The 23,979-nt window shown below is 50.2% G+C and overlaps 1 protein-coding gene across 1 annotated transcript in view; it reads right to left on the bottom strand.

The window, feature by feature from the left end:
* LOC130124096 (receptor-type tyrosine-protein phosphatase F-like) overlaps window positions 1-23,979 on the bottom strand; it is a 170,711-nt gene that overhangs the window by 91,047 nt on the left and 55,685 nt on the right. The window contains exon 5 of the mRNA XM_056293492.1: window positions 3,229-3,417. Coding sequence (XP_056149467.1) covers window positions 3,229-3,417 — 189 coding nt within the window. The remainder of the gene's footprint in view (window positions 1-3,228; window positions 3,418-23,979) is intronic.

Here is a 23,979-nt window from a genome sequence, read left to right as displayed (position 1 = left end):
GGCTTGTCCCAGACGTCAAGCTGCTTACCTCGCTGCGGCTCAACACCAGTCACGGTTTCCAGCGAAGAGTGGATGGTTTCCATTAAACGAGGCCGAGGTTTTCACCTTAACAGCCTCAGCCGGCCTCCCGCTTTCCGTGCCAGGAGGCAACGCCGCATAGGGTGTATGCAAATCCAGCCGTTTTTGGTTTTCAATGAGGCTGCATAGAGTAGGCAGGCAAACCCCCTAGTGGCAACGCCGGCCTTCGGTTTAAAATCCCTTCCCTCCCCCCTCGTTCAATCGAAGCCAGGGTAAAAGCTGCGGCCGAGAGTGATTGTTTCTGTGTGTGTGAGTATATGTGCATGCGTGTGATTACCGAGCATGTGGTGAGCATGCAGGTTTATGTATGGAGGTGTGGGCAAGCAATTCAGGAGCTCATTTCCAGCCTAGGGAGCAGAGGAGGAGCTCGTATGTGAAAACACGCGGGACACCACCTCTTGCGATGTCTATTTCCCCTGTCTGGACGCCGGGGCTGGTGATTACATGTTTGTTGAGGAGGAGACACAGCAGACAAGACATGGGCTGGAGGTGTGCCGGGAGACGACAAGATGGAAAGGTGGCAGGAGGTCACTGAATGTATAGTACAGACGACCCCAGTGAGACGGGACCGGGGGTGTGGGGGGGGGTGAGGGGAGATGCAAGGGGCTTATATGGATGTGTGAGGGGAATGACGGGACGTAATGTTTTCTGACAAAGTTTTGTTTTCGTCTTCTTTGTCCTTACCTCTAATTGGCGTACCGCCTAGGTAGGGTGGGGATTGGGGTGAATTTCATACAAACAGGGTTGGAGAGATTTGTTAGTAATCCCATTAAACAGGTCTGTTTTACAAAATACCAACAGACAGAGAGTGCAAGCCACTTCTATGGTAAGTAAAGAATAAAAAGGGGAAATATGCTTGAAGGACGCTGGACGGCGCAGAGATGTATTTCTGCTGTACAGGATTTGTCTATACTCTGCAGCTGCAAAAGCAGCACACAACCTTTCAGAATTCAGCTTTTTTTTCCCTGCAAGAGACTTCATACATCATGCTCCTTCAGGTGTTTGTAGCCTATATGGCCTAAATTGTGTACATTTATAAGCATATTAAATCCTTTCAACCTTCTACATTGAAGTGACTTGCACTTTGCTTATGTACAGTGTTCAGTTAGTAACAAAAAAAGTCTTTAAACTGCCAAGACAGAATGAATCAAAGTTATACACAGCCCACTGAGAGATGTCCGTCCATCCATTACCCGAACCGCTTATCCTGCTGTCAGGGTCACGGGGATGCTGGAGCCTAGCCCAGCAGTCATTGGGCGGCGGGCGGGGAGACACCCTGGACAGGCCACCAGGCCGTCACAGGGCTCACACTCACACTCTCACACACACACACTCACACACACCTAGCGACAATTTAGTATGGCCGATTCACCTGACCTGCATGTCTTTGGACTGTGGGAGGAAACCAGAGCCCCCGGAGGAAACCCATGCAGACATCGGGAGAACATGCAAACCCCACACACAGGATGACCTGGGATAACCCCCAAGGTTGGACTACCCCGGGACTCGAACCCAGGACCTTCTTGCTGTGAGGCGACCGCGCTAACCACTGCACCACCGAGCCGTGAGAAATGTAAGATTAAAAAAAAAAACTTAAGTTATAAACACTAGGTTAAATAGTAGTTAGCGTGTGATACCTACAAAATAATGGTCTTTGTGGTGGTGGTGGTGGTGGGGGGTGGGGGCGCCGGTGCAGGATTTATCACGGAAATATAAAACAGGTGTGTTTGGGTGAGTACCGAAACCTTGCAAATCAAATGCACCACAAGAAAGTGGAACCGGTGAAGGACGGACGGCCTTTGCTGTTCAGCTGTGCAAGTTAAATTATGCCTTTTTTTTCTTTTTTTCTTTTTTTTCCTTTGGTGATAGCATCAGATACTGGGCTCATTTAAGGTCATATGCAGTTATGTAAATCCTGACATGGCAGCAGATGTCAAGGAAAGGGTGAGAGATAAGAGGAATCGTTAAATTGCAGTCACTACACATCAGCAATTGCGGCCTCTCTCGCCATATGCCAGAGAAAGCTGATTCAAAGTTAAGCAGCTGAAATTAGAAATAATCTCACATTTTCAGACATTTCCTTATCCTTGCTGCAAAAAATAAAATCTAACATTTAACCACAGGCATTATTATCTAATTTGTGACTGCATCAATCTGCTTCTAATTTAGGTATGTAGGTTATCCTACTTTAGGAGCCGCAAGGTGAACGACACCACCGTGAAGCCGGTCGGACATCATTCAGATGAGCATAGTCCGGAGCGGGGATCAGGTCAAGACCACGCGAACCCATTCCAGTGACCCACATTTGGCGGGCGGCGGGCAGATCAACTTACTAGCTTTTGTAAAGGGGCTCTCATCTTTAATCTTGGGGCCCCAGACTCGGCAGCCTTGCCTGACACGCTCTAAATGACGTGGATTTAGCTGGGACTGACAAGATTGAACCCAGTCAAAAGCCGCTAATCTTTCCAACTCCCGCATTTTCCGCCTGATCCAGGTCAGGCCTGAGCTGTTTATTTATCAAGTGTACAGACATTGTGCACGTAGAGCACCTTATCGATCTTTTTTTTTCTTCCTTCTTTTTTGTAAGGCTGGCTCCATCCCGGCTAACACGGTATTGGCTGTGGTCACTGCGGCTCAGATGCATTTTTAAGAGGGTGGTTAAGGGCAGGCATATTATTCTCTTTCTGTGCTGCGGGAGGTTGCAAATTCACTCTAATTCCTCACTGTGCAAACGGTGTCACGAATCGAATTCAGGGGGGGGCAATAAATTCCAACCACTGTGTCCCTTTGTAAGACGCTGCAATCCCTGGTGTGCAATTTGATTTGCCCTGTGAAATCCACCCATCAAGGTAATGGTCGGGTAAGTTTTCATGATCCCTTGCCAAGACAGAAAGTACAATACTAACACTGAAGGCAGAGGTGATGATAACGGTCTCGGCATATTTACATGTCACACGCCACCATCTAATGAGGCTCACACCTGTTGGGTGTTTGGACTACCTCGCAAACTGTCTTGCCACATGCATGTTTGTGAGAACCAAAAGGAAACCATAAGGGGAGATGGAAATCCCTTGCTGACATCCTCAGAAATGTTCTTAACATTTTTCACACTGAAAATATATTCAAAAACAAAAACAAAACAGGTGGTACCTGAGCGGAGCTGCTTGATGCGCCCGTTGCTGCTGTTGATGTCCACGGGCAGCATGTCCTTGAACCAGGATATCTCCGGGTCGGGGTTTCCACTGGCACCGCAGAGCATGGTGGCGGTACGGGTCCTTTCGACCACCTTCAGCTGGGGGCCCATGTCTATCATGGGGAAGCCATGGGGGATCTGGTTCTCTGCAAAGCACAGGGAAGAATTGTGTTTTTAGCATGGCAACACACACAAAGGGTAAGAAATAGAGATGCACCAACCGATCGGTCGGTCGGTCGGTGACCGAAATCGCCCGATTTTCAGCTTGATCAGCTACAACCGGTGACCGGCTAGTCAGTCTCAGATGTGCCGGTCAAATTTGCACACGTGCGCCACACGATGGTTCACACTGCGCACACAGTAGCACAGGCAGTTTCAGTTGGATCTGATTTGCAGAAAAAAGCTCTTATTTCCCCATTTTCGAGATTTGTTTGAGCGAGGGTGAAAGAGGGTCCTGTAACCTGGTGCAGTTTTGGAGAAAATGTACAAGTTATTTAACGGTCAATGTTGTATGAAATTTACACTAAAGAAAAGTTACAAAAATGCTTGTGTGTGCTATGCTGTCAATTATCATCCCCAGGAACAAAAACTGGAATCGGCAGATCAGACTTTAAAAACTGGAATTGACCAGGAAAATTGCAATCGGTGCATCTCTAGCAAGAAATGTGATTAAGTTTTTAAGAAAAAATGAATAAAGGTCATCGAGAAGAGTCTGGCACAGAAGGCTAAAACTTTAACTACACTACGAAGTAATAACTCCATTGTTAGAGAATGGTGGGTCTGCCAGTGATCTGATTTCCAGTCTTGAGGAATCTAGCCTGCGATTGATCATCATTGTGTGTAGGCTTAATACCCAGAATGGGGAGTTTTAAGGCTTAGACGGAGGAAGAAGAGGTGCAATCTGCCTCTGGGCATCCATGCATACACGAGCTGCCTTCAGCTTAGCAAGCAAAACAAACTCATTTGAATAATCCATCTCATCACAATGCATGTCACCGCACGTCCACGACAACACCCGCCAAATCTGTCCTGAAGGCAGGATTCGGGATCCTGGAGCGAGAAGTCTGAGTGGCTGTCGATCTCTCGGCTGCATCCCGACTCCGCTAACTAAGAGGAAACAAGACGGCCCTTGGGAGGTCTAGTTATAAGCTCACTCCGAGACCTGTAATCTCCTTTATCTCTCTCCTCTTGTGTTGTGTCCACGAGGCCAGAGCCTTGGGATGCAACACACATGGGGGGTGGGTTGCTGAGAAAGGAGCACCGTGCAGAAGATGACAGAAACTTGTGCCATCAGCTCACCATAACAGATATTCAGTCTCGAGGCATAAACAAAAAGAATTCAGCATGAAGCTCCATTTGCTCCGAGTAAAAGTACAAAAGGAGCGTTTGATTTATATCACGAATTTGGGTCAAACAAAATTTATTAAATATCAAATGGTGCATTGTTTCACATCAGGGAAAGTTAGTGAACAACAAGCCCTCTCCCTTTTCTTTTCTTTTTGGATTTTTCTCCCCAATTGTATCTGGCCAATTACCCCACTCTTCCGAGCCGTCATGGTCGCTGCTCCACCTCCTCTGTCCATCCAGGGAGGGCTGCAGACTACCACATGCCTCCTCCGATACATGTGGAGTCACCAGCCACTTCTTTTCACCTGACAGTGAGGAGTTTCACCAGGGGGATGTAGCACGTGGGAGGATCACGCTAATCCCCCCCCCCTGCCTCAAACAGGAAACCCAACCAACAAGAGGAGGCGCTAGTGCAGCAACCAGGACACATTCCCATATCCCGCAGATACGGCCAATTTTGTGTGTAGGGACACCCGATCCTCTGGTTGATAGGCAACGGAATAGACCGCTACACTACCTGGATGCCCAGCAAGTCCTTTGTGTATCTTTATGTATGTACCCATAGGTAGGTACCCAAGCTCCTCCTGAACCCAGAAAAACAAGGACACATTTGCCCCTTTTCCACTACACGGTACCAGCTCAACTCAACTCGCCCTTTTTTCGTTTTCCGCTACTGGAAAGTACCGGCATTTTGGTAACCGTTACCACTTTTCTGATACCAGCTTTGTCGAGGTTCCAAAAAAACACTGGAGCAGGTACGAAAATCAATGCAGACCTCTGACTGGTCAGAGACACGCGTCACTGCGTCATCGGTGCGCACGTGGGACGTCACCCCGCACTTTTAAATATCGAAGAGGAGTTATCATAAAAGTACATTTTGAAATTGAAAACCAGGTGTTGCTATGACGACCAGCTACACCGAGTGGGGTACCATTACTGTAATGGAAAACGACACAGAAGCGAGTCGACAATAGACAATACGGGATCATTGTCTTCAGTTCGTTATTGCCTCAAACTGACCGCACAATTTAAACGGAGTAGCTAACGTTACATATCATTTACATCATGTCCTGATTGGACACTTAACACTGACACTGTAAGACAGATGCTTTAGCACCAGGTCAACAGAGGTAAAGTTAGTTCATCTGAATCATGTTTTTAGCCAACCCATAAGCCACACTGACATGCATGTGGTACAGCTAAATGTGAGACTCAATGTCAGTTTTTGAGTGTGTGAGTTAGAAGTCAGGTCCATGGGGTGCTTCGAATCTAAAAAAAACCCATCAACAAATAAGCCAAAATCCTTTGCTCATCACAAGTCTATCATGTAAAGGCACACATTTAACTTTATCAATAAGTGATTTTGGTAGTTGCCGTCATCAACAGCATCTAAATCTCCTGTCAGGCGACAACAACGACACGGAGGCGGACGTACTGTGTTGGTTCCCTGTTTGTGTCTCGGCAGGGCTCTAACCTGCAGTCCTACCCACCGTGCCTACATGTGCTTTGCTGGCATCATGCTCAAACCCTGATCTTAGACCTGGTTTCTCAACATGTGCCAACTGCTGCTCAGAATGAATCACTTCAAAGAGTGATTCATTCTGAGCTGGATACTTTATTTCGAAATGTTTTCAGCAGATTCCCCCCTTGGTTAATTAACAAAAAAATGGTGTTGCATAGGGAGGTGATGAAAGGCCCCGAGAATGAATGAGCTCATTAGAAATGGAGACATTTCTCAGATATAACCTCTAATTTTATCAGAGGCACCACTACCGCGTCCACTTATTGCCCTTTTCCTCCTTTGTAGACATATGCTACAGACATTTTTTTTGGGACAACAGACCCATATTTGATTTGCATTGTTTGATTAGGTGGTCACACAAATCTAACTGCTAGTTAACTGTAGTGTTAGGAGGTCGACTGCATACTGAGAAAACAGGAGTGGTTAATGCCAGTCAGTAATCACTATATATATTTATATATATATAGCGGCCCGATGGCGCAGTGGTTAGCGCTGTCGCCTCACAGCCAAGAAGGTCCTAGGTTTGAACACCAGGGTTGCTGATTCGACTGCACTTCCATTTCATTTTGTTTTAATGATTTCTCATTTGAAAGAAGTGAAAAAGCATGACCTCGCTGCATTGTTTCATGCTTTATTTGCACATTACTTAAACAAAAATCTGCCCCCCCACCCCCACCCTCACCGCACGCATCTTAACACTGGTTCGAAGGCCCCCTGAAAGGAGCTTTTTAATACATTACGATGGCAATGAAGCTTTGCAGAAATCTGCCGGTGAAGCCTCTAAGTGTAAAAAAATGACATCGGGGGGGGGCATCTGGGTGGTGTGGCGGGCTATTTCGTTGCCTACCAACACGGGGATCGCTGGTTTGAACTGGCTTGGTCCGGCGTCCCTACAGACACAATTGGCTGTGTCTTGCGGGTGGGGAAGCCAGATGTGGGTTTGCGTCCCGGTCACTGCACTTAGCGCCTCCTCTGGTCGGTCAGGGCGCCGACCCCCTGGCGAAACGCCTTACTGTCAGGTGAAAAGAAGTGGCTGGCGGCTCCACAGGTATCGGAGGAGGCATGTGGTAGTGTACAGCCCTCTCCGGATCAGCAGAGGGGGTGGAGCAGTGACCGGGACAGCTCGGAAGAGTGGGGTAATTGGCCAAGTACAATTGGTGAGAAAACCCCCCCCCCCCCAAAAAAAAACAAAACAAACATGACACCCGGGCCCAGCCCTAAATATCTAAGGTGTGTCAGGACTGTGGAAAACTCAAATCCAAACCGTTGGTTTAACATGGAAGGACCTGAGATGAGTTGCTACACGAGTCGGCGGCTCCCTCATACCAGGACGCACAAACGGACTTATTCAAAAAGGCAAACAGCTGCTACAAAGCTTACATGTGAATCCATCCTCTTCTCCTGCCTGGTGTTTGCTGTGCGGGGCGGCTGTTAGTGCGAGTGGCTGACACCAAACCGGAGCCTTCCTCACAGTGGGTCTGATTAGCGGAAACGGCTCCCACGGTACCACGGGCTCAGTCACCGTGTAAACCGCGACGGGCCGCGGGACGGGAGACGAGACCGCGTGGGCTCACGCCGAAGCGTTAGACTTACGGAGGAGGCAAGCCCGCTGCTGTTTGGAATACACAAACTCATAAATCGTTTGTGAGGGACGCAGTTTAACGTCCAAGGTTAGTTACTACTGAGAGAGCGAGAGAGAGAGAGAGAGAGAGAGAGAGAGAGAGAGAGAGAGAGAGAGAGAGAGAGAGAGAGAGAGAGAGAGAGAGAGAGAGAGAGAGAGAGAGAGAGAGAGAGAGAGAGAGAGAGAGAGAGAGAGAGAGAGAGAAGGAGTAGAAAGGGTGGAAATGAAAAAAGACGTTTTTATTTCCCGTGCAAACAAAACAGATTTCAATTCCGCGGAAGAGGTGAGAAAACCTCCTGCCAATTCACAGTGTTCTGATCACGGCACAGAATAAAAGGAAAGGCAACCATGTCCCCTCCCCTCCCCTCGGAAAAAGCCGACAATAACAGCCTGTAGAGGGCGAAAAGTTAGGGGGGGGGGGGACTGCGGACGCTTTGATCTAGAACGGCAAAGGTTGTGGACCACTTACAATGCACAAGGTACTCCGGCAAGGACCTCTTGGCCATCTCAAGGTCTACATTAAAGAACACTGTTGTTCAGCCTTTACTTTTGCCATCCATTGCTCTTGGATGTGGAGCGACTTCACCCGAAGAGCTCAGGCCTGCAAAATGTAGTCGTATTTGTACTGCGTTTCACGTCGTTTAAAATCCATGCATGACCAATTATACTCTGCCATGTGCATTTAGTGTCACATGACATAACCGTCACGGCAAAATAGGGATGTCTCTTTTTTAGTTTTTTTTTTTTTTAATGGTTGCTTTGGCCACGCGAGCAGAATTTAGCTCGGCGTCCCCCCCGTTTTGACTGACGGCCCTGGCTGCAGGCGAGGAGTGCAGTGAGCCCTCCACCTATGTGCGTAGACACGTGTCAGAAGAATCTTTAAGCCATCGGGAACGATTTGAGTCCTGTCTGTCTGCTCCGGTTACCGCCAAACTCCCACGGCTGGCACCGCCTGCCAACCTGTCAGCCAGCGAAGACAAAGACGAGCCTTTGTTCAACCCATCCTAATTTGAAAGCAGAAAAGAAGCGGCGGGGGGAGGAAAAAAAAAGATGGGGGGGGGGGCGCCGATGAAATAGTGCAGGCAACGCCGGGCTGATGTTTTGTCAACATCGATGGCATCTCTAATAAAAAGTCATCCTGGTGTCTGATGCTAAATCATCACCTTGAAAGAAGAAGGGAAGAAAAAAAAAAAAACCCTCCACGGTCTGATCAGGGCAGGAACATAAGAAGACAAGGGGGAGGGGAGGGGGGGGGTGCAATAAATACTGAGGCACATAGGGGCTCCATTACTGAGACGAGCTCTGCTGAGACACAAAACAAAATACACCGGTGTCATGTGTCATTCTGTCTCATTAGCCGTCTGTGGACGGGCGGCTTATCGTGGACAGGGGCTGGCAGTCCCACAGGTGCCTGCAGGAATCTACGGCCCCTGCCAACAATGGGCCTGGTGTCTCCTGTGGCTTTGGTTGTAATTGGGCGACTATCTTGCCAGCGTCGGGCAGGAACAGAGCAGGCAGTGAGAGAGCTCGGAGGCTGACGCGTCGCGGCTGGCCGGCGTGCAAACTTACTTGCACGAAGGACGGGGGGGGGGGGGGGGTGAGAGAATGGACGGAGGCGTTTCAGCGAAACAATAGCCATTGAAAAGGTGATTTGGCCTGCACGCATGCAGAATAAAACGGGCCGAGAGTACAAGTAATGCACACGAACCATTTTTTTTTATACTACTCTGGGTTTTAATTTAGCAGATTTTTTTTTCTTTTTCTGACACCCTCTTGAGCAAATTGAATTTAATGGAGTCTGTGATAAAGCCTTCATGAAAAGGGAAAAAAAAAAGTGAGATTTACTAATTATCAGGGCCGGGGGGGGGGGAGAAAGGCAAGGCCAGATATTTGCCAAACTGTAGTCTAGGGAACTCACAAACGCCATGCTGTGAAAAATGAATAGGCGGCATTGTTCTCTCAACCGCCGCGGCTCACGCACAAGCAGCCCCGCTGCAGCCTCAGCAGACACACACGCTTACAGTGGGTGGGGGCGCCGTACAGTACAAATGAGAGGGCGGGAGGGCCAGGGCGGTGGTGGCAGGGTTGGGGGGGGGGGGGGTTAATGTGGTTTTGTGGGGTGTGGTTCTGAATTAGGGTACCAGTGGGGGGGCTTCCGCCGTAAGACAAAAGCCGCTGAGAAACACGGGCATCGCCATGTGTAAAAGAAGAGCGGCGCTTGTTTAGTCCGGTAATTAGAGAGATTAACAAATCATCCGATCCAGTAAGTCATAAACCTTTTGTGTCAGCCAGAGGCAGGTGAGCTCAGATTTAAATGGAGGGGGGGGGGGGGGAAACTACAGTGAAAAGGAAAAAGGGGGGGGGGGAGAAGAAAAGGAGGGGTGCATGCCAGCCTCCTGCCAGCACCAATTACCAGTGTGAGTGGAGCGTGGCAGCCAGGGCGATGGGTCTAATCAGAGCCCCGCTGAAAAAGACCCGTCCCCGTCCTCCAGTCCCACCGGGGGGGGGGGGGGGGGGGCGCCGGAGCTCAATCCCACGCTACGGCCAGTCTGCGTTTCCCGTCACCCCGAATGCACTCATCCCGACGGGGGGGGGGGGGGGCAAGGACTCCCAGAAACCCCAGTTCCTTGTGTGGGGGGGTTGGTGACAGTGTGGGGCTGATGCAGCGGCGCAGGACGCAGCACCTCGGCATCGAGAGCGCGGTCCCCTGCTCATTTCCGTGTCGGCGTGTCCCGCTGTTCTGTCCTCACACTCCCGAGACCGGTGAGTTGCTACACAAACGCCGCGCGAGCTGTGAATGTTTAAATAAAGCATCGTCCAGATATAAAGGTCCCCCTCGGAAAACACACAGCCCACGAAACACGGGGGGTGGTGTGTTCCTGCCTGGGAATATCGATGAGAATAAACGACTTCGACATGAAATGGTGTGTTTGCGTGCTTGCATAAGCCGGCAGAATCTTTGCTCCACTTTGTCTCATCGGTTAATTTAACCAGGCGTTTACGCATGCCATCAAAAATTAAGGAGACGCGGTGAGGCTTCCTCGGCTTCCTTTTTTTTGCTTCCAAATCCGAGGTGAAGCCATTCCCGGGAAGAAATCAAAGGAGTTATGATCTCCACGTGTGCCTGTTTCCGAGTGATGGATGACAACAATTAAAGGTGATGTCTCCTTTGATAGTGCGACACCAAGGGACCCCGGCGGCGGCGGCGGCGGCACAGCCACTTGCCTCATGAAATATTACCGCACTAAAATCTACCCTTTTACCCATACATCAGCACACTTTCTGGGTAAAAAGAAGAAAGAAAGAGATGTTTATGCACCCTCTGCAGAATATGCGGGGCCTTTCTGGCGTTTCATTTGCCTCGCCGAGCTGCGAGGGTGCACAGCATCTGGCTGTCAGCCGACGCCGGGATGTTCCGGAAGTCATATTTGTCACGTTTGTTAGATACAAACAGTACATAGATTGCTGTTTGCGGTTTCATCACTTCCACATATGTCTTGTGGTTGACACAGCTACACCCCATGCAGGATATGCTGCTTCTCGCGGCAGTTTTGCTCCCCCCCGCCACCCCCCCCCGTCTGCCAGTCCAACTTGTGTGAAAAGAGATGAAGCTGCAGAACATGGAGGGTTTTTTTTTTTTAAAACGTGTTTCAACTGGTCTGGAGTCATCCCTGCACCGCCATGCAGACAAGCCGTCTGCAGAGACAAAGGACGCAGCCCGGGGCTGTTCCAAGCTCAGAACATCGCCGAGGCAGACATTTGCATCTGTCTGGGACATGGAATTGTGTCAGGGGTGTCAGCGGCAACAGGAGGCGCACTCAGGAAAACAAACCATAACACAAGGTGAAATGAAAAAGGGCCTATCTGATAGACGGATGCTATATGACGTGTAAACAAGCGGGCGAGCACACCGAGATGAGGTGGTGTGCAGCTGAACTGGAACTGAACGGGGCTCGCGAGAAGCACGGGGGGGCGGGATTGCAGATCCGATCTTTGAATGGACATGCACATCACCCGTAGCTGCCACTCTGGAGGACAGTTCTTCTCTGCGATTCAAGTTAACCCCTTCACGTCACATCACGCCGAGACTCTACTGCAGCTGTCTTTCTTTGCCGACCCTGAGACGGCTACTGAGGACGCTAGGGTACACCAAGTAGACGCATGTGTCACTATCTGATATTCTGTTAGACACACGTGTATCAGTATGAGTGCCTAGGAGCTTTGTTTTTTTGGTTTTTGTTTTGGGACCCCCCCCCCCCCTTTTCTCCCAGTTGTACCTGGCCAATCACCCCGCTCTCTGAGCCATCCCGGTCGCTGCTCCACCCCCTCTGCCGAGTTGGGGAGGCCAATATTTTTTTCCTAGGATGAATCCGGTAAAATTCCACCCTCATGTGCTAGGATTGGCCAGCGCTATCTGTCAGTCAACTTTCCGGATTCATCCTAGGAAAAAAGTATTCGCATCGGAGGGGAGGGCTGCAGACTACCACACGCCCCCCTCCGATACATGCGGAGTCGCCAGCCGCTTCTTTTCACCCGACAGTGAGGAGTTTCACTGGGGGGACATAGCGTATGGAGGATCACGCTATTCCCCCCAGTCCCTCCTCCCCGAACAGGGACCCCAGACCGACCAGAGGTGGCGCTAGTGCGGCAACCAGGACACATACCCGCATCCGGCTTCCCACCTGCAAGACACGGCCAATTGTGTCTGTGGGGAAGCCCGACCAAGCCGGAAGTAATGGGGGGGGGGGTTCTGAACCGGAGATCCCCCCGTGTTGGTAGGCAACAGAACAAACCGCCACGCTACCCGGACGCCGTGCCGAGGAGTTTTTTGACTTGCAGAACATCAGAGGAGGACAAACTCTCTCACGTTTTGTGCGGTAAAGGGCATGTGAGCACCACCTTCCCTCCCTCCGCAGCCTCGGCGGCGCTCACGCTGCAGAGGTCTCCTCAGTGGGGCTGACACTGTGAACTCCGGCATCAAAGACGCCAGGAGGAGACCATTGATGTAACTCTGTTGTAATGACATGAAAATGGTGAGGAGCTCACAGGCAGAAAAGAGAAGGAGAGAGAGAGAGAGAGAGAGAGAGGAAAAAAAAAACCAGTTCCTCAAATTGAAGAGAGTTGGGATGAATGGTAAAACGGTCGGCAAGATACGACCAAATCACACCCGGCCGGTTTGATTTGGGTTTTGGAGCATATGTGGGCACGCTGTATGGCCCGCTGTCTCCGGGCCACGGTGTTGTGGGAGTTACCAGGGGAGACAGCAGTGAGTAAAACAAATAATGCCGAGGGTGGATGAATCGCACGCACAGGCACACCTGCATGCAACCGACCGTGCCAAAAGCACAAAGGAGGCCCGTCAAACACAAACACGCGGTGGGTTTCAGAGCCCCTCGGTACTACGCACCGGTGGCCGTGTCGCCGCTCTCTCATTTCGCCGTTTGTCCACATTTACTCGGCGGGAAGAGGGTTTTAATGCATGCCCGTGACCTTTGAAATAATACACTTTTTTTTTTTTTTTGGTCTGGCTGAGCAGAACATTTGGCTTTACTTCCTCACCCACAGGCAGATAATCGATAACAGTCATCTGATCCCTCCCCCCCAACCCTGCCCCCACATCCTACCTCAACTGCTTCCACCAACCCCACCGAAACTTCCTTCCTTCCTCCGTCTCTCTTCTCAAAAACCTCTCTCCCTCTGTCCTCCCCCTTCATCTCTAGGCCGCTGTTCTCCTCTCCCCCCCCCCCATCCGCTATCCCGCTTCCACTGCCACCAGTATGATCTACACCCCTGCCACATTCCCCGTGGCTGTTATTTATGCTCCGCCACACCGGTTAGTGCATAACCGTGACCTCTGACCCCAGCATTGCAAACCCAAGGGTGGTCGTCTGAATTTCGCCCGGTTATGCCGACCGTGTCACCTTGCGGGACAAGTGACGCTACATCGAATCTCATTTCTCCATTAACCACGGTGCCCAAACGGGAAGGCTGCGAGTGTTGCAGCTCCAACTTCCTGTCTGGTGGCGCTACCGACGTCAGACCCGTCAGGGGCCCTCCAGATCACGTTGCAACAGAGTCTACGGTTTTGCGGTTTGCCACACACATTAACGTGCCCCCCTCTGAAACAGGCGACACCGAGGCGCATCACGGTACAGGTTTACCATGATGCGGCGGCTAACAAGACAGACTATTTCCCCTCGCGTCCGAGAGAAAAAAAAAAGAACAAGGACAGAGGCGGGAATCAGGAAGTGTGACGGATAATGAAATTGCTCGACAACGGGAAGTGGAGTGGCGGTTTGCGAATAAATGGATTAATTGATCCTCTCCGCAACCCAAATTAATCAGGGGCCGTGCTTTATTGTGGCATGTTTAGTGTAATTACGGCGGATAGGTTTGGCTTTTATGAGTCCTGAGAAAGGCAGTGCATGTAGTGGAATGTGGCAGGTTTGGTTAATTAAATCCTCACTGACTGGGCTCCTGTGACAGCCTTTACTTATTCTCTCAGTCAGAGATAATGAATAATACAGAGTCTCCGAGTCAATGTCGCCAGCCTCAACTTTGATTAGACAGGAGAGGCTTTGGAAGCGGCTGGCACACACAGCACCAAACCATGGCGACCTGACAATTGTGCGTCATCGCGAACGTAAGATGTGATGTCTCAAACGGCATCAAATGGGGGCGGCTGTGGCTGCTGAATTACAGAAGTGCGCTTGTGACTGAAAAGCTCTCTGTAAATTACTTTCAATGGGCCTTTAAGCAAGGCACTGGATTGCCCTCAATTGCGCCGATGGGCTGGTAAAAGTCAGCGGTAGAAGATGAGTTCACACACAGCTCCCGGTTGTAAATGTGGGTTTGAGATGCCAACCTCCTCTGAAAGAAGAAGAAGAAAGAAAAAAAAAGGATGAAGATGTACCCGAGATCTACCTGGCTTTTGACACCTGCTAGTTAGAAGACCCATTACCAAGACTTTGAGCCAAGGGGGACATGTCTTTGCTGCTCAGAGCAAACAGGACCATGGCTCTTAAGCACGAGGGAAATGTCAAGCTCAGAACTCGACTACAGCGACGGTATTCACGGAGGCTATCCTCTCTTGACTCCTATGGCCCAGCGGGTAAGCCTCCAGGACTTGGTGTGTAAATGTGTGTGGAAGGGGGGGTGGGGTCAGGGTGAGAGGACTCCTATTAGCCAGTCCATTGAATGCGGGCATTAAAGCCCCTTGACGCTCTCCAGGCCCATTCATCTAAGGGTAGTCAGGGCCAGGGGAGCCATTGACTCGTTGGCCCACAAAACCATAAGGAAGACCTTGGGCTTCACCTGGAGGATTGCAGGCCTCTCGCCGCTAACAGACAAAGGGAAAAACCAACTTGGATTTTTTTTTTTAAATACGTTTAAAATTAAAGAGAATTCATTAAATCTTATTTAAGTTATTCATTGTGAAATTATTGATATTAAACATGATGATAGATAGATAGATAGATAGATAGATAGATAGATAGATAGTTAGATAGATAGATAGATAGATAGATAGATAGATAGATAGACAGACGTATGTACATAAATAGTTTACTACATATTCCATCCATCCATTATCCGAACCGCTTATCCTGCTCTCATGGTTTCGGGGGTGCTGGAGCCTATCCCAGCAGTCCATTGGGCGGGCAGGCGGGGAAACACCCTGGACAGGCTGCCAGGGCCATCACAGGGCCCACACACACATTCACATTCACACCTAGGGACAAATTTCCCCGGGCGCTGCACGGCGGCGGCCCACCGCTCCTAGCTACACAGCTAGGATGGGTTAAATGCAGAGCAGAATTTCCCCACAGGGATCAGTGAAGTAGATCAAATCAAAATCAATTTAGTACGGCCGATTTATCAAATCAAAATCAATTTAGTACGGCCGATTTCGCTTGACCCGCATGTCTTTGGACTGTGGGAGGAAACCCACGCAGACACGGGGAGAATATGCAAACTCCACACAGAGGACGACCCGGGACGACCCCCAAGGTTGGACAACCCCGGGGCTCGAACCCAGGACCTTCTTGCTGTGAGGCGACCGCGCTAACCACTGCGCCCCCGTGCTGCCCAAATATTACTACGTATTACTAAATATTAATACTACTAAAGTCTGTGAAGTCAACTGAAGTCAGCAGAGGTGACACCGTTCCCCTTTTCATCAAGCTAAGCTGTGTGAAGCACAAGGCAAAAGACGCTGACTTGTACCAAGACTGCAGAAGAGACCGAGCCTTTGACAGGCGTAAAACAATCTGTAACCACAGTAAGAGGAGCAGCATGAAGCCAACGAACAAATTGACTTGATACAAAACCACTCAGAAGCCGCCCGAAGGCCTCGGCGCTCTGAGGTGCGAGCCGAGCATTTGGCTCGCATTTAACCTCTTAAATATTCCCATTTGTGACCGACGGGTCTGGCCATGTCGTCTCATTTGTACCGTTGCCCGGGTTTGAGACTTGCACAGTCGCCGGCTTTTTCTTCTGCCGGCAGTATTTCACTGGCTCTTTGCTCGGACCCTCGCTTATGTCAGCGCGGGAATGAAGTCTGCAACCCGTGTGATGCGGGAGAGAGGAGACTTCCTGTGACCGCATTCTCCGCCACCGACCTGCAGACGTGCGGCTGTCTTATCTGGGAAATAACGACGCCTGAGAGATAAAACTGCACCCTTCCTGTCCGCCAGAGAATCGATCTGAAAACTCTGCTTTTGGTGTATAAACCACTGAAGGGTTTAGGGCCGAAACACATTTCTGATCTTCTGCTACACTACGAACCGTCCAGACCCCTCTCAGATGGCCTGGGGGCGGGTCTGCTTTCTGTCCCCGGAGTCAAAACTAAACACGGAGAGGCAGCTTTCGTTTTTTTAATGCACCGCACATCTGGAGCAAACTCCCGGAAACCCGCAGGTCTGCTGCGGGCTCTCGGCTCTTCTAAACCGAGGCGGGAGGCCTTCCTGTCGGCCGCCGCCGCCTGCGATAAAATCAAATGGGAAGCCTCTGATGATCATCTGACACCGCACTGCAACTTCTACTCTCGTTTTTATTTGTTTTTAAACATCCTTTTAACTGCCTTCCAGTTTGTCTTAATGCCGTTCTATGTAAAGCGTTTAGAATTGCCTCGACGCCGAAAATGTGCTACACAAATAAATCCGCCTCGCCTCGTACGTCAACAAATTTCACAGATTAAACATTAAAACAAACACTGTCAAAAAAAAAAAAACAACCCCAGAACAGAACAGCAGGAAGCAACGTGTCGCACACAAAGCGACACTTCACTGATAATCACATTGGTCGCACCCTCGTCGGGAACAACGCTGTTCATTGTGCGGCGGGTCTTGGATGCACTGTCTCTAATGGAGTCGCTCGAGCGGTTGTTTGTGGGAGACGTGTAATCCGGACAAATGGGTTTTGCAGATGTCCCCGTTACCGTCCTCTGATGAAACGCAGACAGGAACGGCTGTGCCCGTGGAGACAACGCGGGGTCATTCCTGAGACCCGGGATGGTCGGGGTTTTTCTGGAAGTCGGCTGTGCTCTCTCTCTCTCTCAGCTGACGGCCATGTCCAAATTAATGTCTGACAGCTGACAGATGCAACTTTCTTCCCCCCCCCCACCACCCGTGTCACGATTCCACAAAGCTGTGAAGTAGGTCAAGCACATATACACGAGAGGCACGAAAATAACTTTTATTCAAGAAAATAGCCTTTCTAGTTTACTGAAGGGGAAACGGCGGCATCGCTTTCATTCTAAACGAGCTCTTCTCGACCTGAAATCCGAGTTAACGTGAGGGTGTGTGGTCGATGACTAGGAGAAGGCCATCTTCCGTCATTTCGCCCACGTCGCCCCCCTACATTTTTAAACCCTGCAGCAGGGCCCGCTCCGTTCCCCGGGAAAAGGCTTCGAGCGCCGACACCTTAAAGGACTATGAAAGCCACCGGCCTGCGTGTCGTAGGATAAAAATAGCTCGGGAGTAAACCGGTTCCTAACAGCTTTCCTGAAGGTACATTTTCCAAAATCTGTGATGAATTGAGACACGCAGTGAGGGAAACGTAAAAACCCCCCTGTTATGCCCGGCAAAGACTGATATAAAGATGTGTTTTTGCAGCTTTAATGCAAAATTAAACGCTTTCAATAATTCAGAATGTGGCGCAGAATGACGCAGCCCGAAACCGCAACAATCAAGGGATTTTAGGACTACCGGTCTCATCACCCGCTTGAAGAGCTGGTGCACTTGTGAGAGAGACACAATTCGGCTGGGCAAGAGGGCACATTTACAATGCAAAATGGGGTGTCGCACCGGCAGTCAAATTCTTCTGCTGCAGTTGGGTCCACCACGTTGCACCATTTGATGACGCCTTGTTAGGAAGTTGCTCCAATTCCTGCACCAGCTAAATGCTCCTGTTAACACCTCCAATCTGAACCATCGAATGAAAATATACAAAACCACACCAGGTACAGACATTTTTAACCGTGCTTCAACTCGGTCATTTTGATTCCCCTGCATGTGTACTAACCTACCGGACTAGGTCGAAACCTAGTAAATGGCTGGACCGTGTATGGCCAATATTCGAACTTGTGTCCAGTTTGTTAGGGGGGTAGTCAGCGGTAGTGTCTATAATGTGAATTCCTGGATATTAAATGTTCATCTGCAATTTGCTGTACTGGTCCAAGTTATATCTGATGTTAAAGTTTACTGAAGTAGCACATCACATGACGGGGTTAAGCTATGTGCGAGTAAAAACTGCAGGTTATAGGGGCATCTGGGTGGCATGGCAGGCTATTCTGTTGCCTACCAACACTGGGATCCCGGTTCGAATCCCTGTGTTATCGCTGGCTTGGTCGGGCACCTCTACAGACACAATTGGCCCGTGTCTGCGGGTGGGAAGCCGGGTGTGGGTACGTGCCCTGGCCGCCACACTAGCAACTCCTCTGGTCGGTCGGGGCGCCTGTTGAGGGGGGAGGGGGAACTGGGGGAAATAGCGTGATCCTCCCATGTGCTACGTCCCCCTGGTGATGTCAGGGGAAAAGAAGCGGCTGGTGACTCCACATGTATCGGAGGAGGCATGTGGTAGTCTGCAGCCCTCCCCGGATCGGCAGAGGGGGTGGAGCAGCGACCGGGATGGCTCGGAAGAGTGGGGTAATTGGCCAGATACAATTGGGGAGGAGAGAGAGAGGGAGAGGGAGAGGGAGAGGGAGGGGGAACTAGGTTGTGAATACAGTTGCCAGAACAATACTTTCCACACATATCTTGCAATATCTGATTTGAAAAAGCTACATTTAATTGCAATTATACCTATTCTAATTATCTGTTGACTCCTCCTCCTCTTCATCTGTTTGTCTGCGGATGTCCCTGTTTTTCCAAGATTCCCTCTACTGACATCACATGGCCTGCAGCTGCTGATGGCCCCATGAATTGCACATCAACTGCAGCCACTATCTCGCCCGTCTCAAGGTCCAACTCACAAAAGATAAGACGTGAATGTTATCACGCTGTGAAAACGCCCATAAAGTTTTGCAGCTGAGTGCAATTTGCCCTTGTTTTGATTCTGATTGCAATTATCCATGTGGCAAAGTATAAATGGTGGCTCCATGCCAAGAATACAGCAGGGAGGCTCCCCATCATCGTCGGTGTTATCAAGTATAGCGAGAATGGTTTGACCCGGCGACCTGTATCTGCGAATGATTTCGGTCTCGGTTTAATCAAAAAGTGATATTCTTCCTTCGAAGTACTCGCTTATGAGCACGCTTGGCATGACGATGCCTTTGCCCGGCTGCAATCACGGCTGCCACGATCGCCGGAGAGTCTGGGCGTCGGTTACCATCAACTCTCTTGAGGACGCTACTCACTCTCACTCTGCGTGTGGCAACTAGTGCGGCTGGTTGTGAATTTTGGACTTTTGTTCTTTTTTTTATTTTTTTTTTGCAATGAGGCTCATTTGCATAGAAAGGAGCCAATTTTGCCCCCAAATGTATGCATTTTACCTGATTTAAATGAATGCAAATAGCACCAGAGCGCCGGTATTTGCTTGGCAGCGCAGTTAGGGGTATATTCCACCCTTTGCAGGTGCTTTTTTGTCTTATTTGTGTGAGTTTAGTGGCCACAAAAGCCACGCGATCCTTCTTAGACCTCGCCAGCGAGTGTTTTGTTTGCGTGACTGTTATTTAGGGGCGCTTTGCTGTGCGCTCTCTCCCTCGTGTCTCTTGGCACGCGGCCAACCAATATTGTAACTCCGGTGCCGCTGTTGGTCACCTGACCCAGCGGCCCACTCGTGTCAACTTGAGTCACATCAAACCCGATCGGTCACAAATATTCGCTTGCGTGGGGCTGGCCCCGCTGGTCAGCCAGAAAAAAAAACTCGGCCTCACAGCTGAAATTCCAACCCTGTCATATAGCTGACTGTCTGATTGCCTGTCTTTCTTGCTTTGCCTCATTTCCTTCAACAACTTCTATTTTGTTCTCACTCATTGACCTCTCTGTCTAGCCTCCCACCCCCGGGCCACAGACATGATTGTTGCATTGAGGGGGCAGACATACCAGACAACTCAGCGTGAGCAGATACAGTTTGCCCAAAGCGGGGCGGCGGGGGGGGGGCTACTACAGAAACACCAGGGCTGCTCGGCTCCTGTGTCGTTTTAATCTGGGGAGTGGGGTCTGTATGTGTGTCTGTGTGTGTGTCTGTGTGTGTGCAGGTGCATCAATTACTTCTATCACAGCCATTTGGCAACCCTTGCTGATATTTACTAGACAAATCCTTTAGGAGAGAAGAATCATCATACCTTTAACCCCTGACCACCTCTAAAGGTGACAGGATATGCACACCTTGTTGTTCTGTCTCTTTTTTAAAAAAAAATTTTTTTTTATACCCTCGTCTTGGAAGTAAGGAGGGAAGGATGCAGACTGGGTGGCTGGGGGGAGCGATTCTGCCCTGCCATATTGTGCGAGTCCTTGGAAGAGGTGTGCTTAGACAGATGCAGTTTGTATCTATCAGTCTGGTTATGATCTACGATGCCAGGCCTCCAGCCAGCAGATGGTTAGAGAAATTAAATCTGTGACGGAGGCCGTCACAACGGAGCTCAGAGAAGCCCACACCTGTGGATACGGGTGGGTGTGTACGCATGTGTGTTTCTACAGAAGTGTCTGCATATTTATTTACATGTGTGCTTCTGCATGTCTTCTTACATGTGTGCTTCTGCATGTCTTCTTAGGGGGATTTTCTCCCCAGTTGTATCCGGCCAATTACCCCACTCTTCCGAGCCATCCCGGTCGCCGCTCCACCCCCTTTGCCGATCCGGGGAGGGCTGCTGACTACCACATGCCTCCTCCGATACATGTGGAGTCGCCACCCGACAGTGAGGAGTTTCACCGGGGGACATAGCACGTAGGAGGATCACACTATTCCCCCTAGCTCCCCCCCCCCCCGAACAGGCGCCCTGACCGACCAGAGGAGGCACCAGTGCAGCGACCAGGACACATACTCACATCCGGCTTCCCACCTGCAGACACAGCCAGTTGTGTCTATAGGGACGCCCAACCAAGCCGGAGGTAACACGGGGATTCGAACCGGCGATCCCCGTGTTGGTAGACAACAGAATAGACTGCTACCCTACCCTGGACAGTATGTTTTTACAATTTTACAATCAGCAGATGCTTTTGTCCCCAGTGACGTACATGTGAGAGGCTGTTGGCTTGTACAGCATCAGGAGCCAAAGCCAGGGACTCTTACTGGAGGCTTACCTCAGCTGGGGTTTGAACCCCCGACATCTGGCGGGAAAGCCGGCATTCTTACCTAACCGAGCTATCCAGCTGTTATACTGGAGCGTGGATGCGTATGTCGCACCATCGACCCCCCACCCCCCCCCCCCCTACCACCACCACCCATTACTATCAAGAAAAGCCGAGGACATCAAACATGGCGTCCCGCCCACCGCTCACCTTGAGCGGAGCAAGAGCGGACATCTCTCAACATGCCGCTACCTCAAACAACAGAAAAACCCCAGAGGAAGAACATGAACAAGCTAACGTGGGCGGAAAGCAGTTGTACACCGCTCCATATTTGTGTCCATTGTGATCATTTGAATAGTTTGGGGGAAAGGAGAGGATTAAGTTGTCGGAGGAGCAGGACTCGGTATTAAATCATTCCGATAGAGCTCCTGTACGTATTTATCTGGCCCGGGAAAGAGGAGCAATGAGATTTCTGCACGCTGTTTATCCAGTCAGGTTTGTTGTCCGCACCCGCCTGGCTCATGAGATATTTATTACTGGCATTGTGTCGCAGTCATTTTCTCCCTCCGCACAAGGCACTATAATGCATGCCAGGCAAATAAAGGCCCCTCCTAAACGGTGAGGCCGCAATTTGTTTGCTGCCGCCAAACCCAGGAGCGCAAAATACAGTCGACGCTCAAAACTCCCGTACGCTGAACCGAGTTCTACTTAAGCGTTGTTTTTTGTGTTTTTTTTGAACGGCGTACAATACCGAGGAATTTTCAACACCGGGCTGTTTCATTATCACCGCTGTCACCGTGTTTGAACCAGAGAGTATCAAATAGAGCCGTAGGGCTGAATTCTATTAATATTAAAAGAAGCTATACCGCACAACAGTGTGATATATGACATATTTGGCCAGCGAGAGATCCCCCCCCCCCCCTATTTTTTTTTCCTGGCGAAGCTTTGATTCCTTACATATTTCTTGGCTTGACCTTTCTAGAAATTACATTTTTCCCTACACGAGATGTATGAAGCGAGCTGCCTGGTAGAAAAAAAAAAGGGGGGGGGGACAAAAAAAAAGAATGGAAGAAAGGTGTGTGTGGGGGGGGGGGTGCCGCCGCCGGTCTCGACGCGAGCAGCTCTAAATCAGCCTCTGACAGCGGAGGATCCCGATAATGACGGGCCTTTTGATCTGCCACCATTACATAACATTCCTCCTGTCACTCACGGCTCCCACAGGACAGGGGAATGTTCCAGAAAGCAGCCGAAAAGTCACGGCGTGCACCTCATATTCCGGGGGAGGCTTCACAAGACATCGGGCCTTTGAGGTCCGCGTCTGTTAATTTAATCACCCCTCGCTGCTGCCGCACCGCGGCTCCGATGCCTTTTTAGCGACTTTTTTTTTTCGACATCAGCCGCCGCGTCTCACATCTGGGACGCTCGCTGGTGAAACGGCGGCGGAAATATAAATATTACTCGCCACTGCGGAAGTGGCTGAGCAACACATTCGAGAGTGATGTGGTGAGCCGGCCAACCGCAGTAGTTTATTTCGTAGAACACGGGGGGACAAGCGCCATTTACCAGGACGTTTACCGAGGCGGTTCAATCCAGGAGGCGCGCTCAAGGTCAGAACGACGGCATCATTACCCGAGTAATGAGTCATCATTCCTGATGGTCATCTATCCACTCTGTCCCCACCACTATATCAACAGAGCCACTGCACCGGCCGCCATATTTGAGACGGAGCAGGAGAGAGTAGGAGAGGTAATGAGGAAAATTCAAAGAGAAAGACAGATAAGGAGTGACAGATACAGCAGAGTGACAAAGAGACAGACAAGAGATAGAGAGAAGGAGGGAGAGAGTAAAGGAAGAGAGATAAAAAACAGACAAGGAGAGACAGCAAGATAAAGGCAGACGCAAACAGTAGGGGTAGCAGTAGGGAGGGGAGAGATCGATAGATAGATAGATAGAGAGAGAGAGAGAGAGAGAGAGAGAGAGAGAGAGAGAGAGAGAGAGAGAGAGAGAGAGAGAGAGAGAGAGAGAGAGAGAGAGAGAGAGAGAGAGAGAGAGAGAGAGAGAGAGAGAGAGAGAGAGAGAGAGAGAGAGAGAGAGAGAGAGAGAGAGAGAGAGAGAGAGAGAGAGAGAGAGAGAGAGAGAGAGAGAGTCCGCGGTGGCGTAGTGGTCTAAGCATCGGCTTGGTGTCGATGCAGTTGCCCACTGGGGACTGGGGTTCGCGCCCCGGTCTCGTCAGATCCGACTATGGCCCGGACTCGATGAAGCAGCAATCATTGGCAACGCTGTCTTCGGGAGGGGGGGCGGAGTCGGCTTGTGTTCGTCATGTGAATGCGTCTCTGTGTGTGTCGGAAAAACAGTGGTTCGGCTTGGATTCGCCTTGTCACGAAAGTGGGGGAGGCGCTTTCCTTCGAGACTGCCGGCCGGAGAGATGCAGTTGGCGAACGCATGCAATACGAGGGTGGGTGTTTGAATTAAAATAGGGATCAATTGG

The sequence above is a fragment of the Lampris incognitus genome, chromosome 14 (assembly GCF_029633865.1).
Source record: "Lampris incognitus isolate fLamInc1 chromosome 14, fLamInc1.hap2, whole genome shotgun sequence".
NCBI lineage: Eukaryota > Metazoa > Chordata > Actinopteri > Lampriformes > Lampridae > Lampris > Lampris incognitus.
Note: the sequence above shows the minus strand (reverse complement) of the source record. Positions and strands in the feature narration are given on the sequence as shown.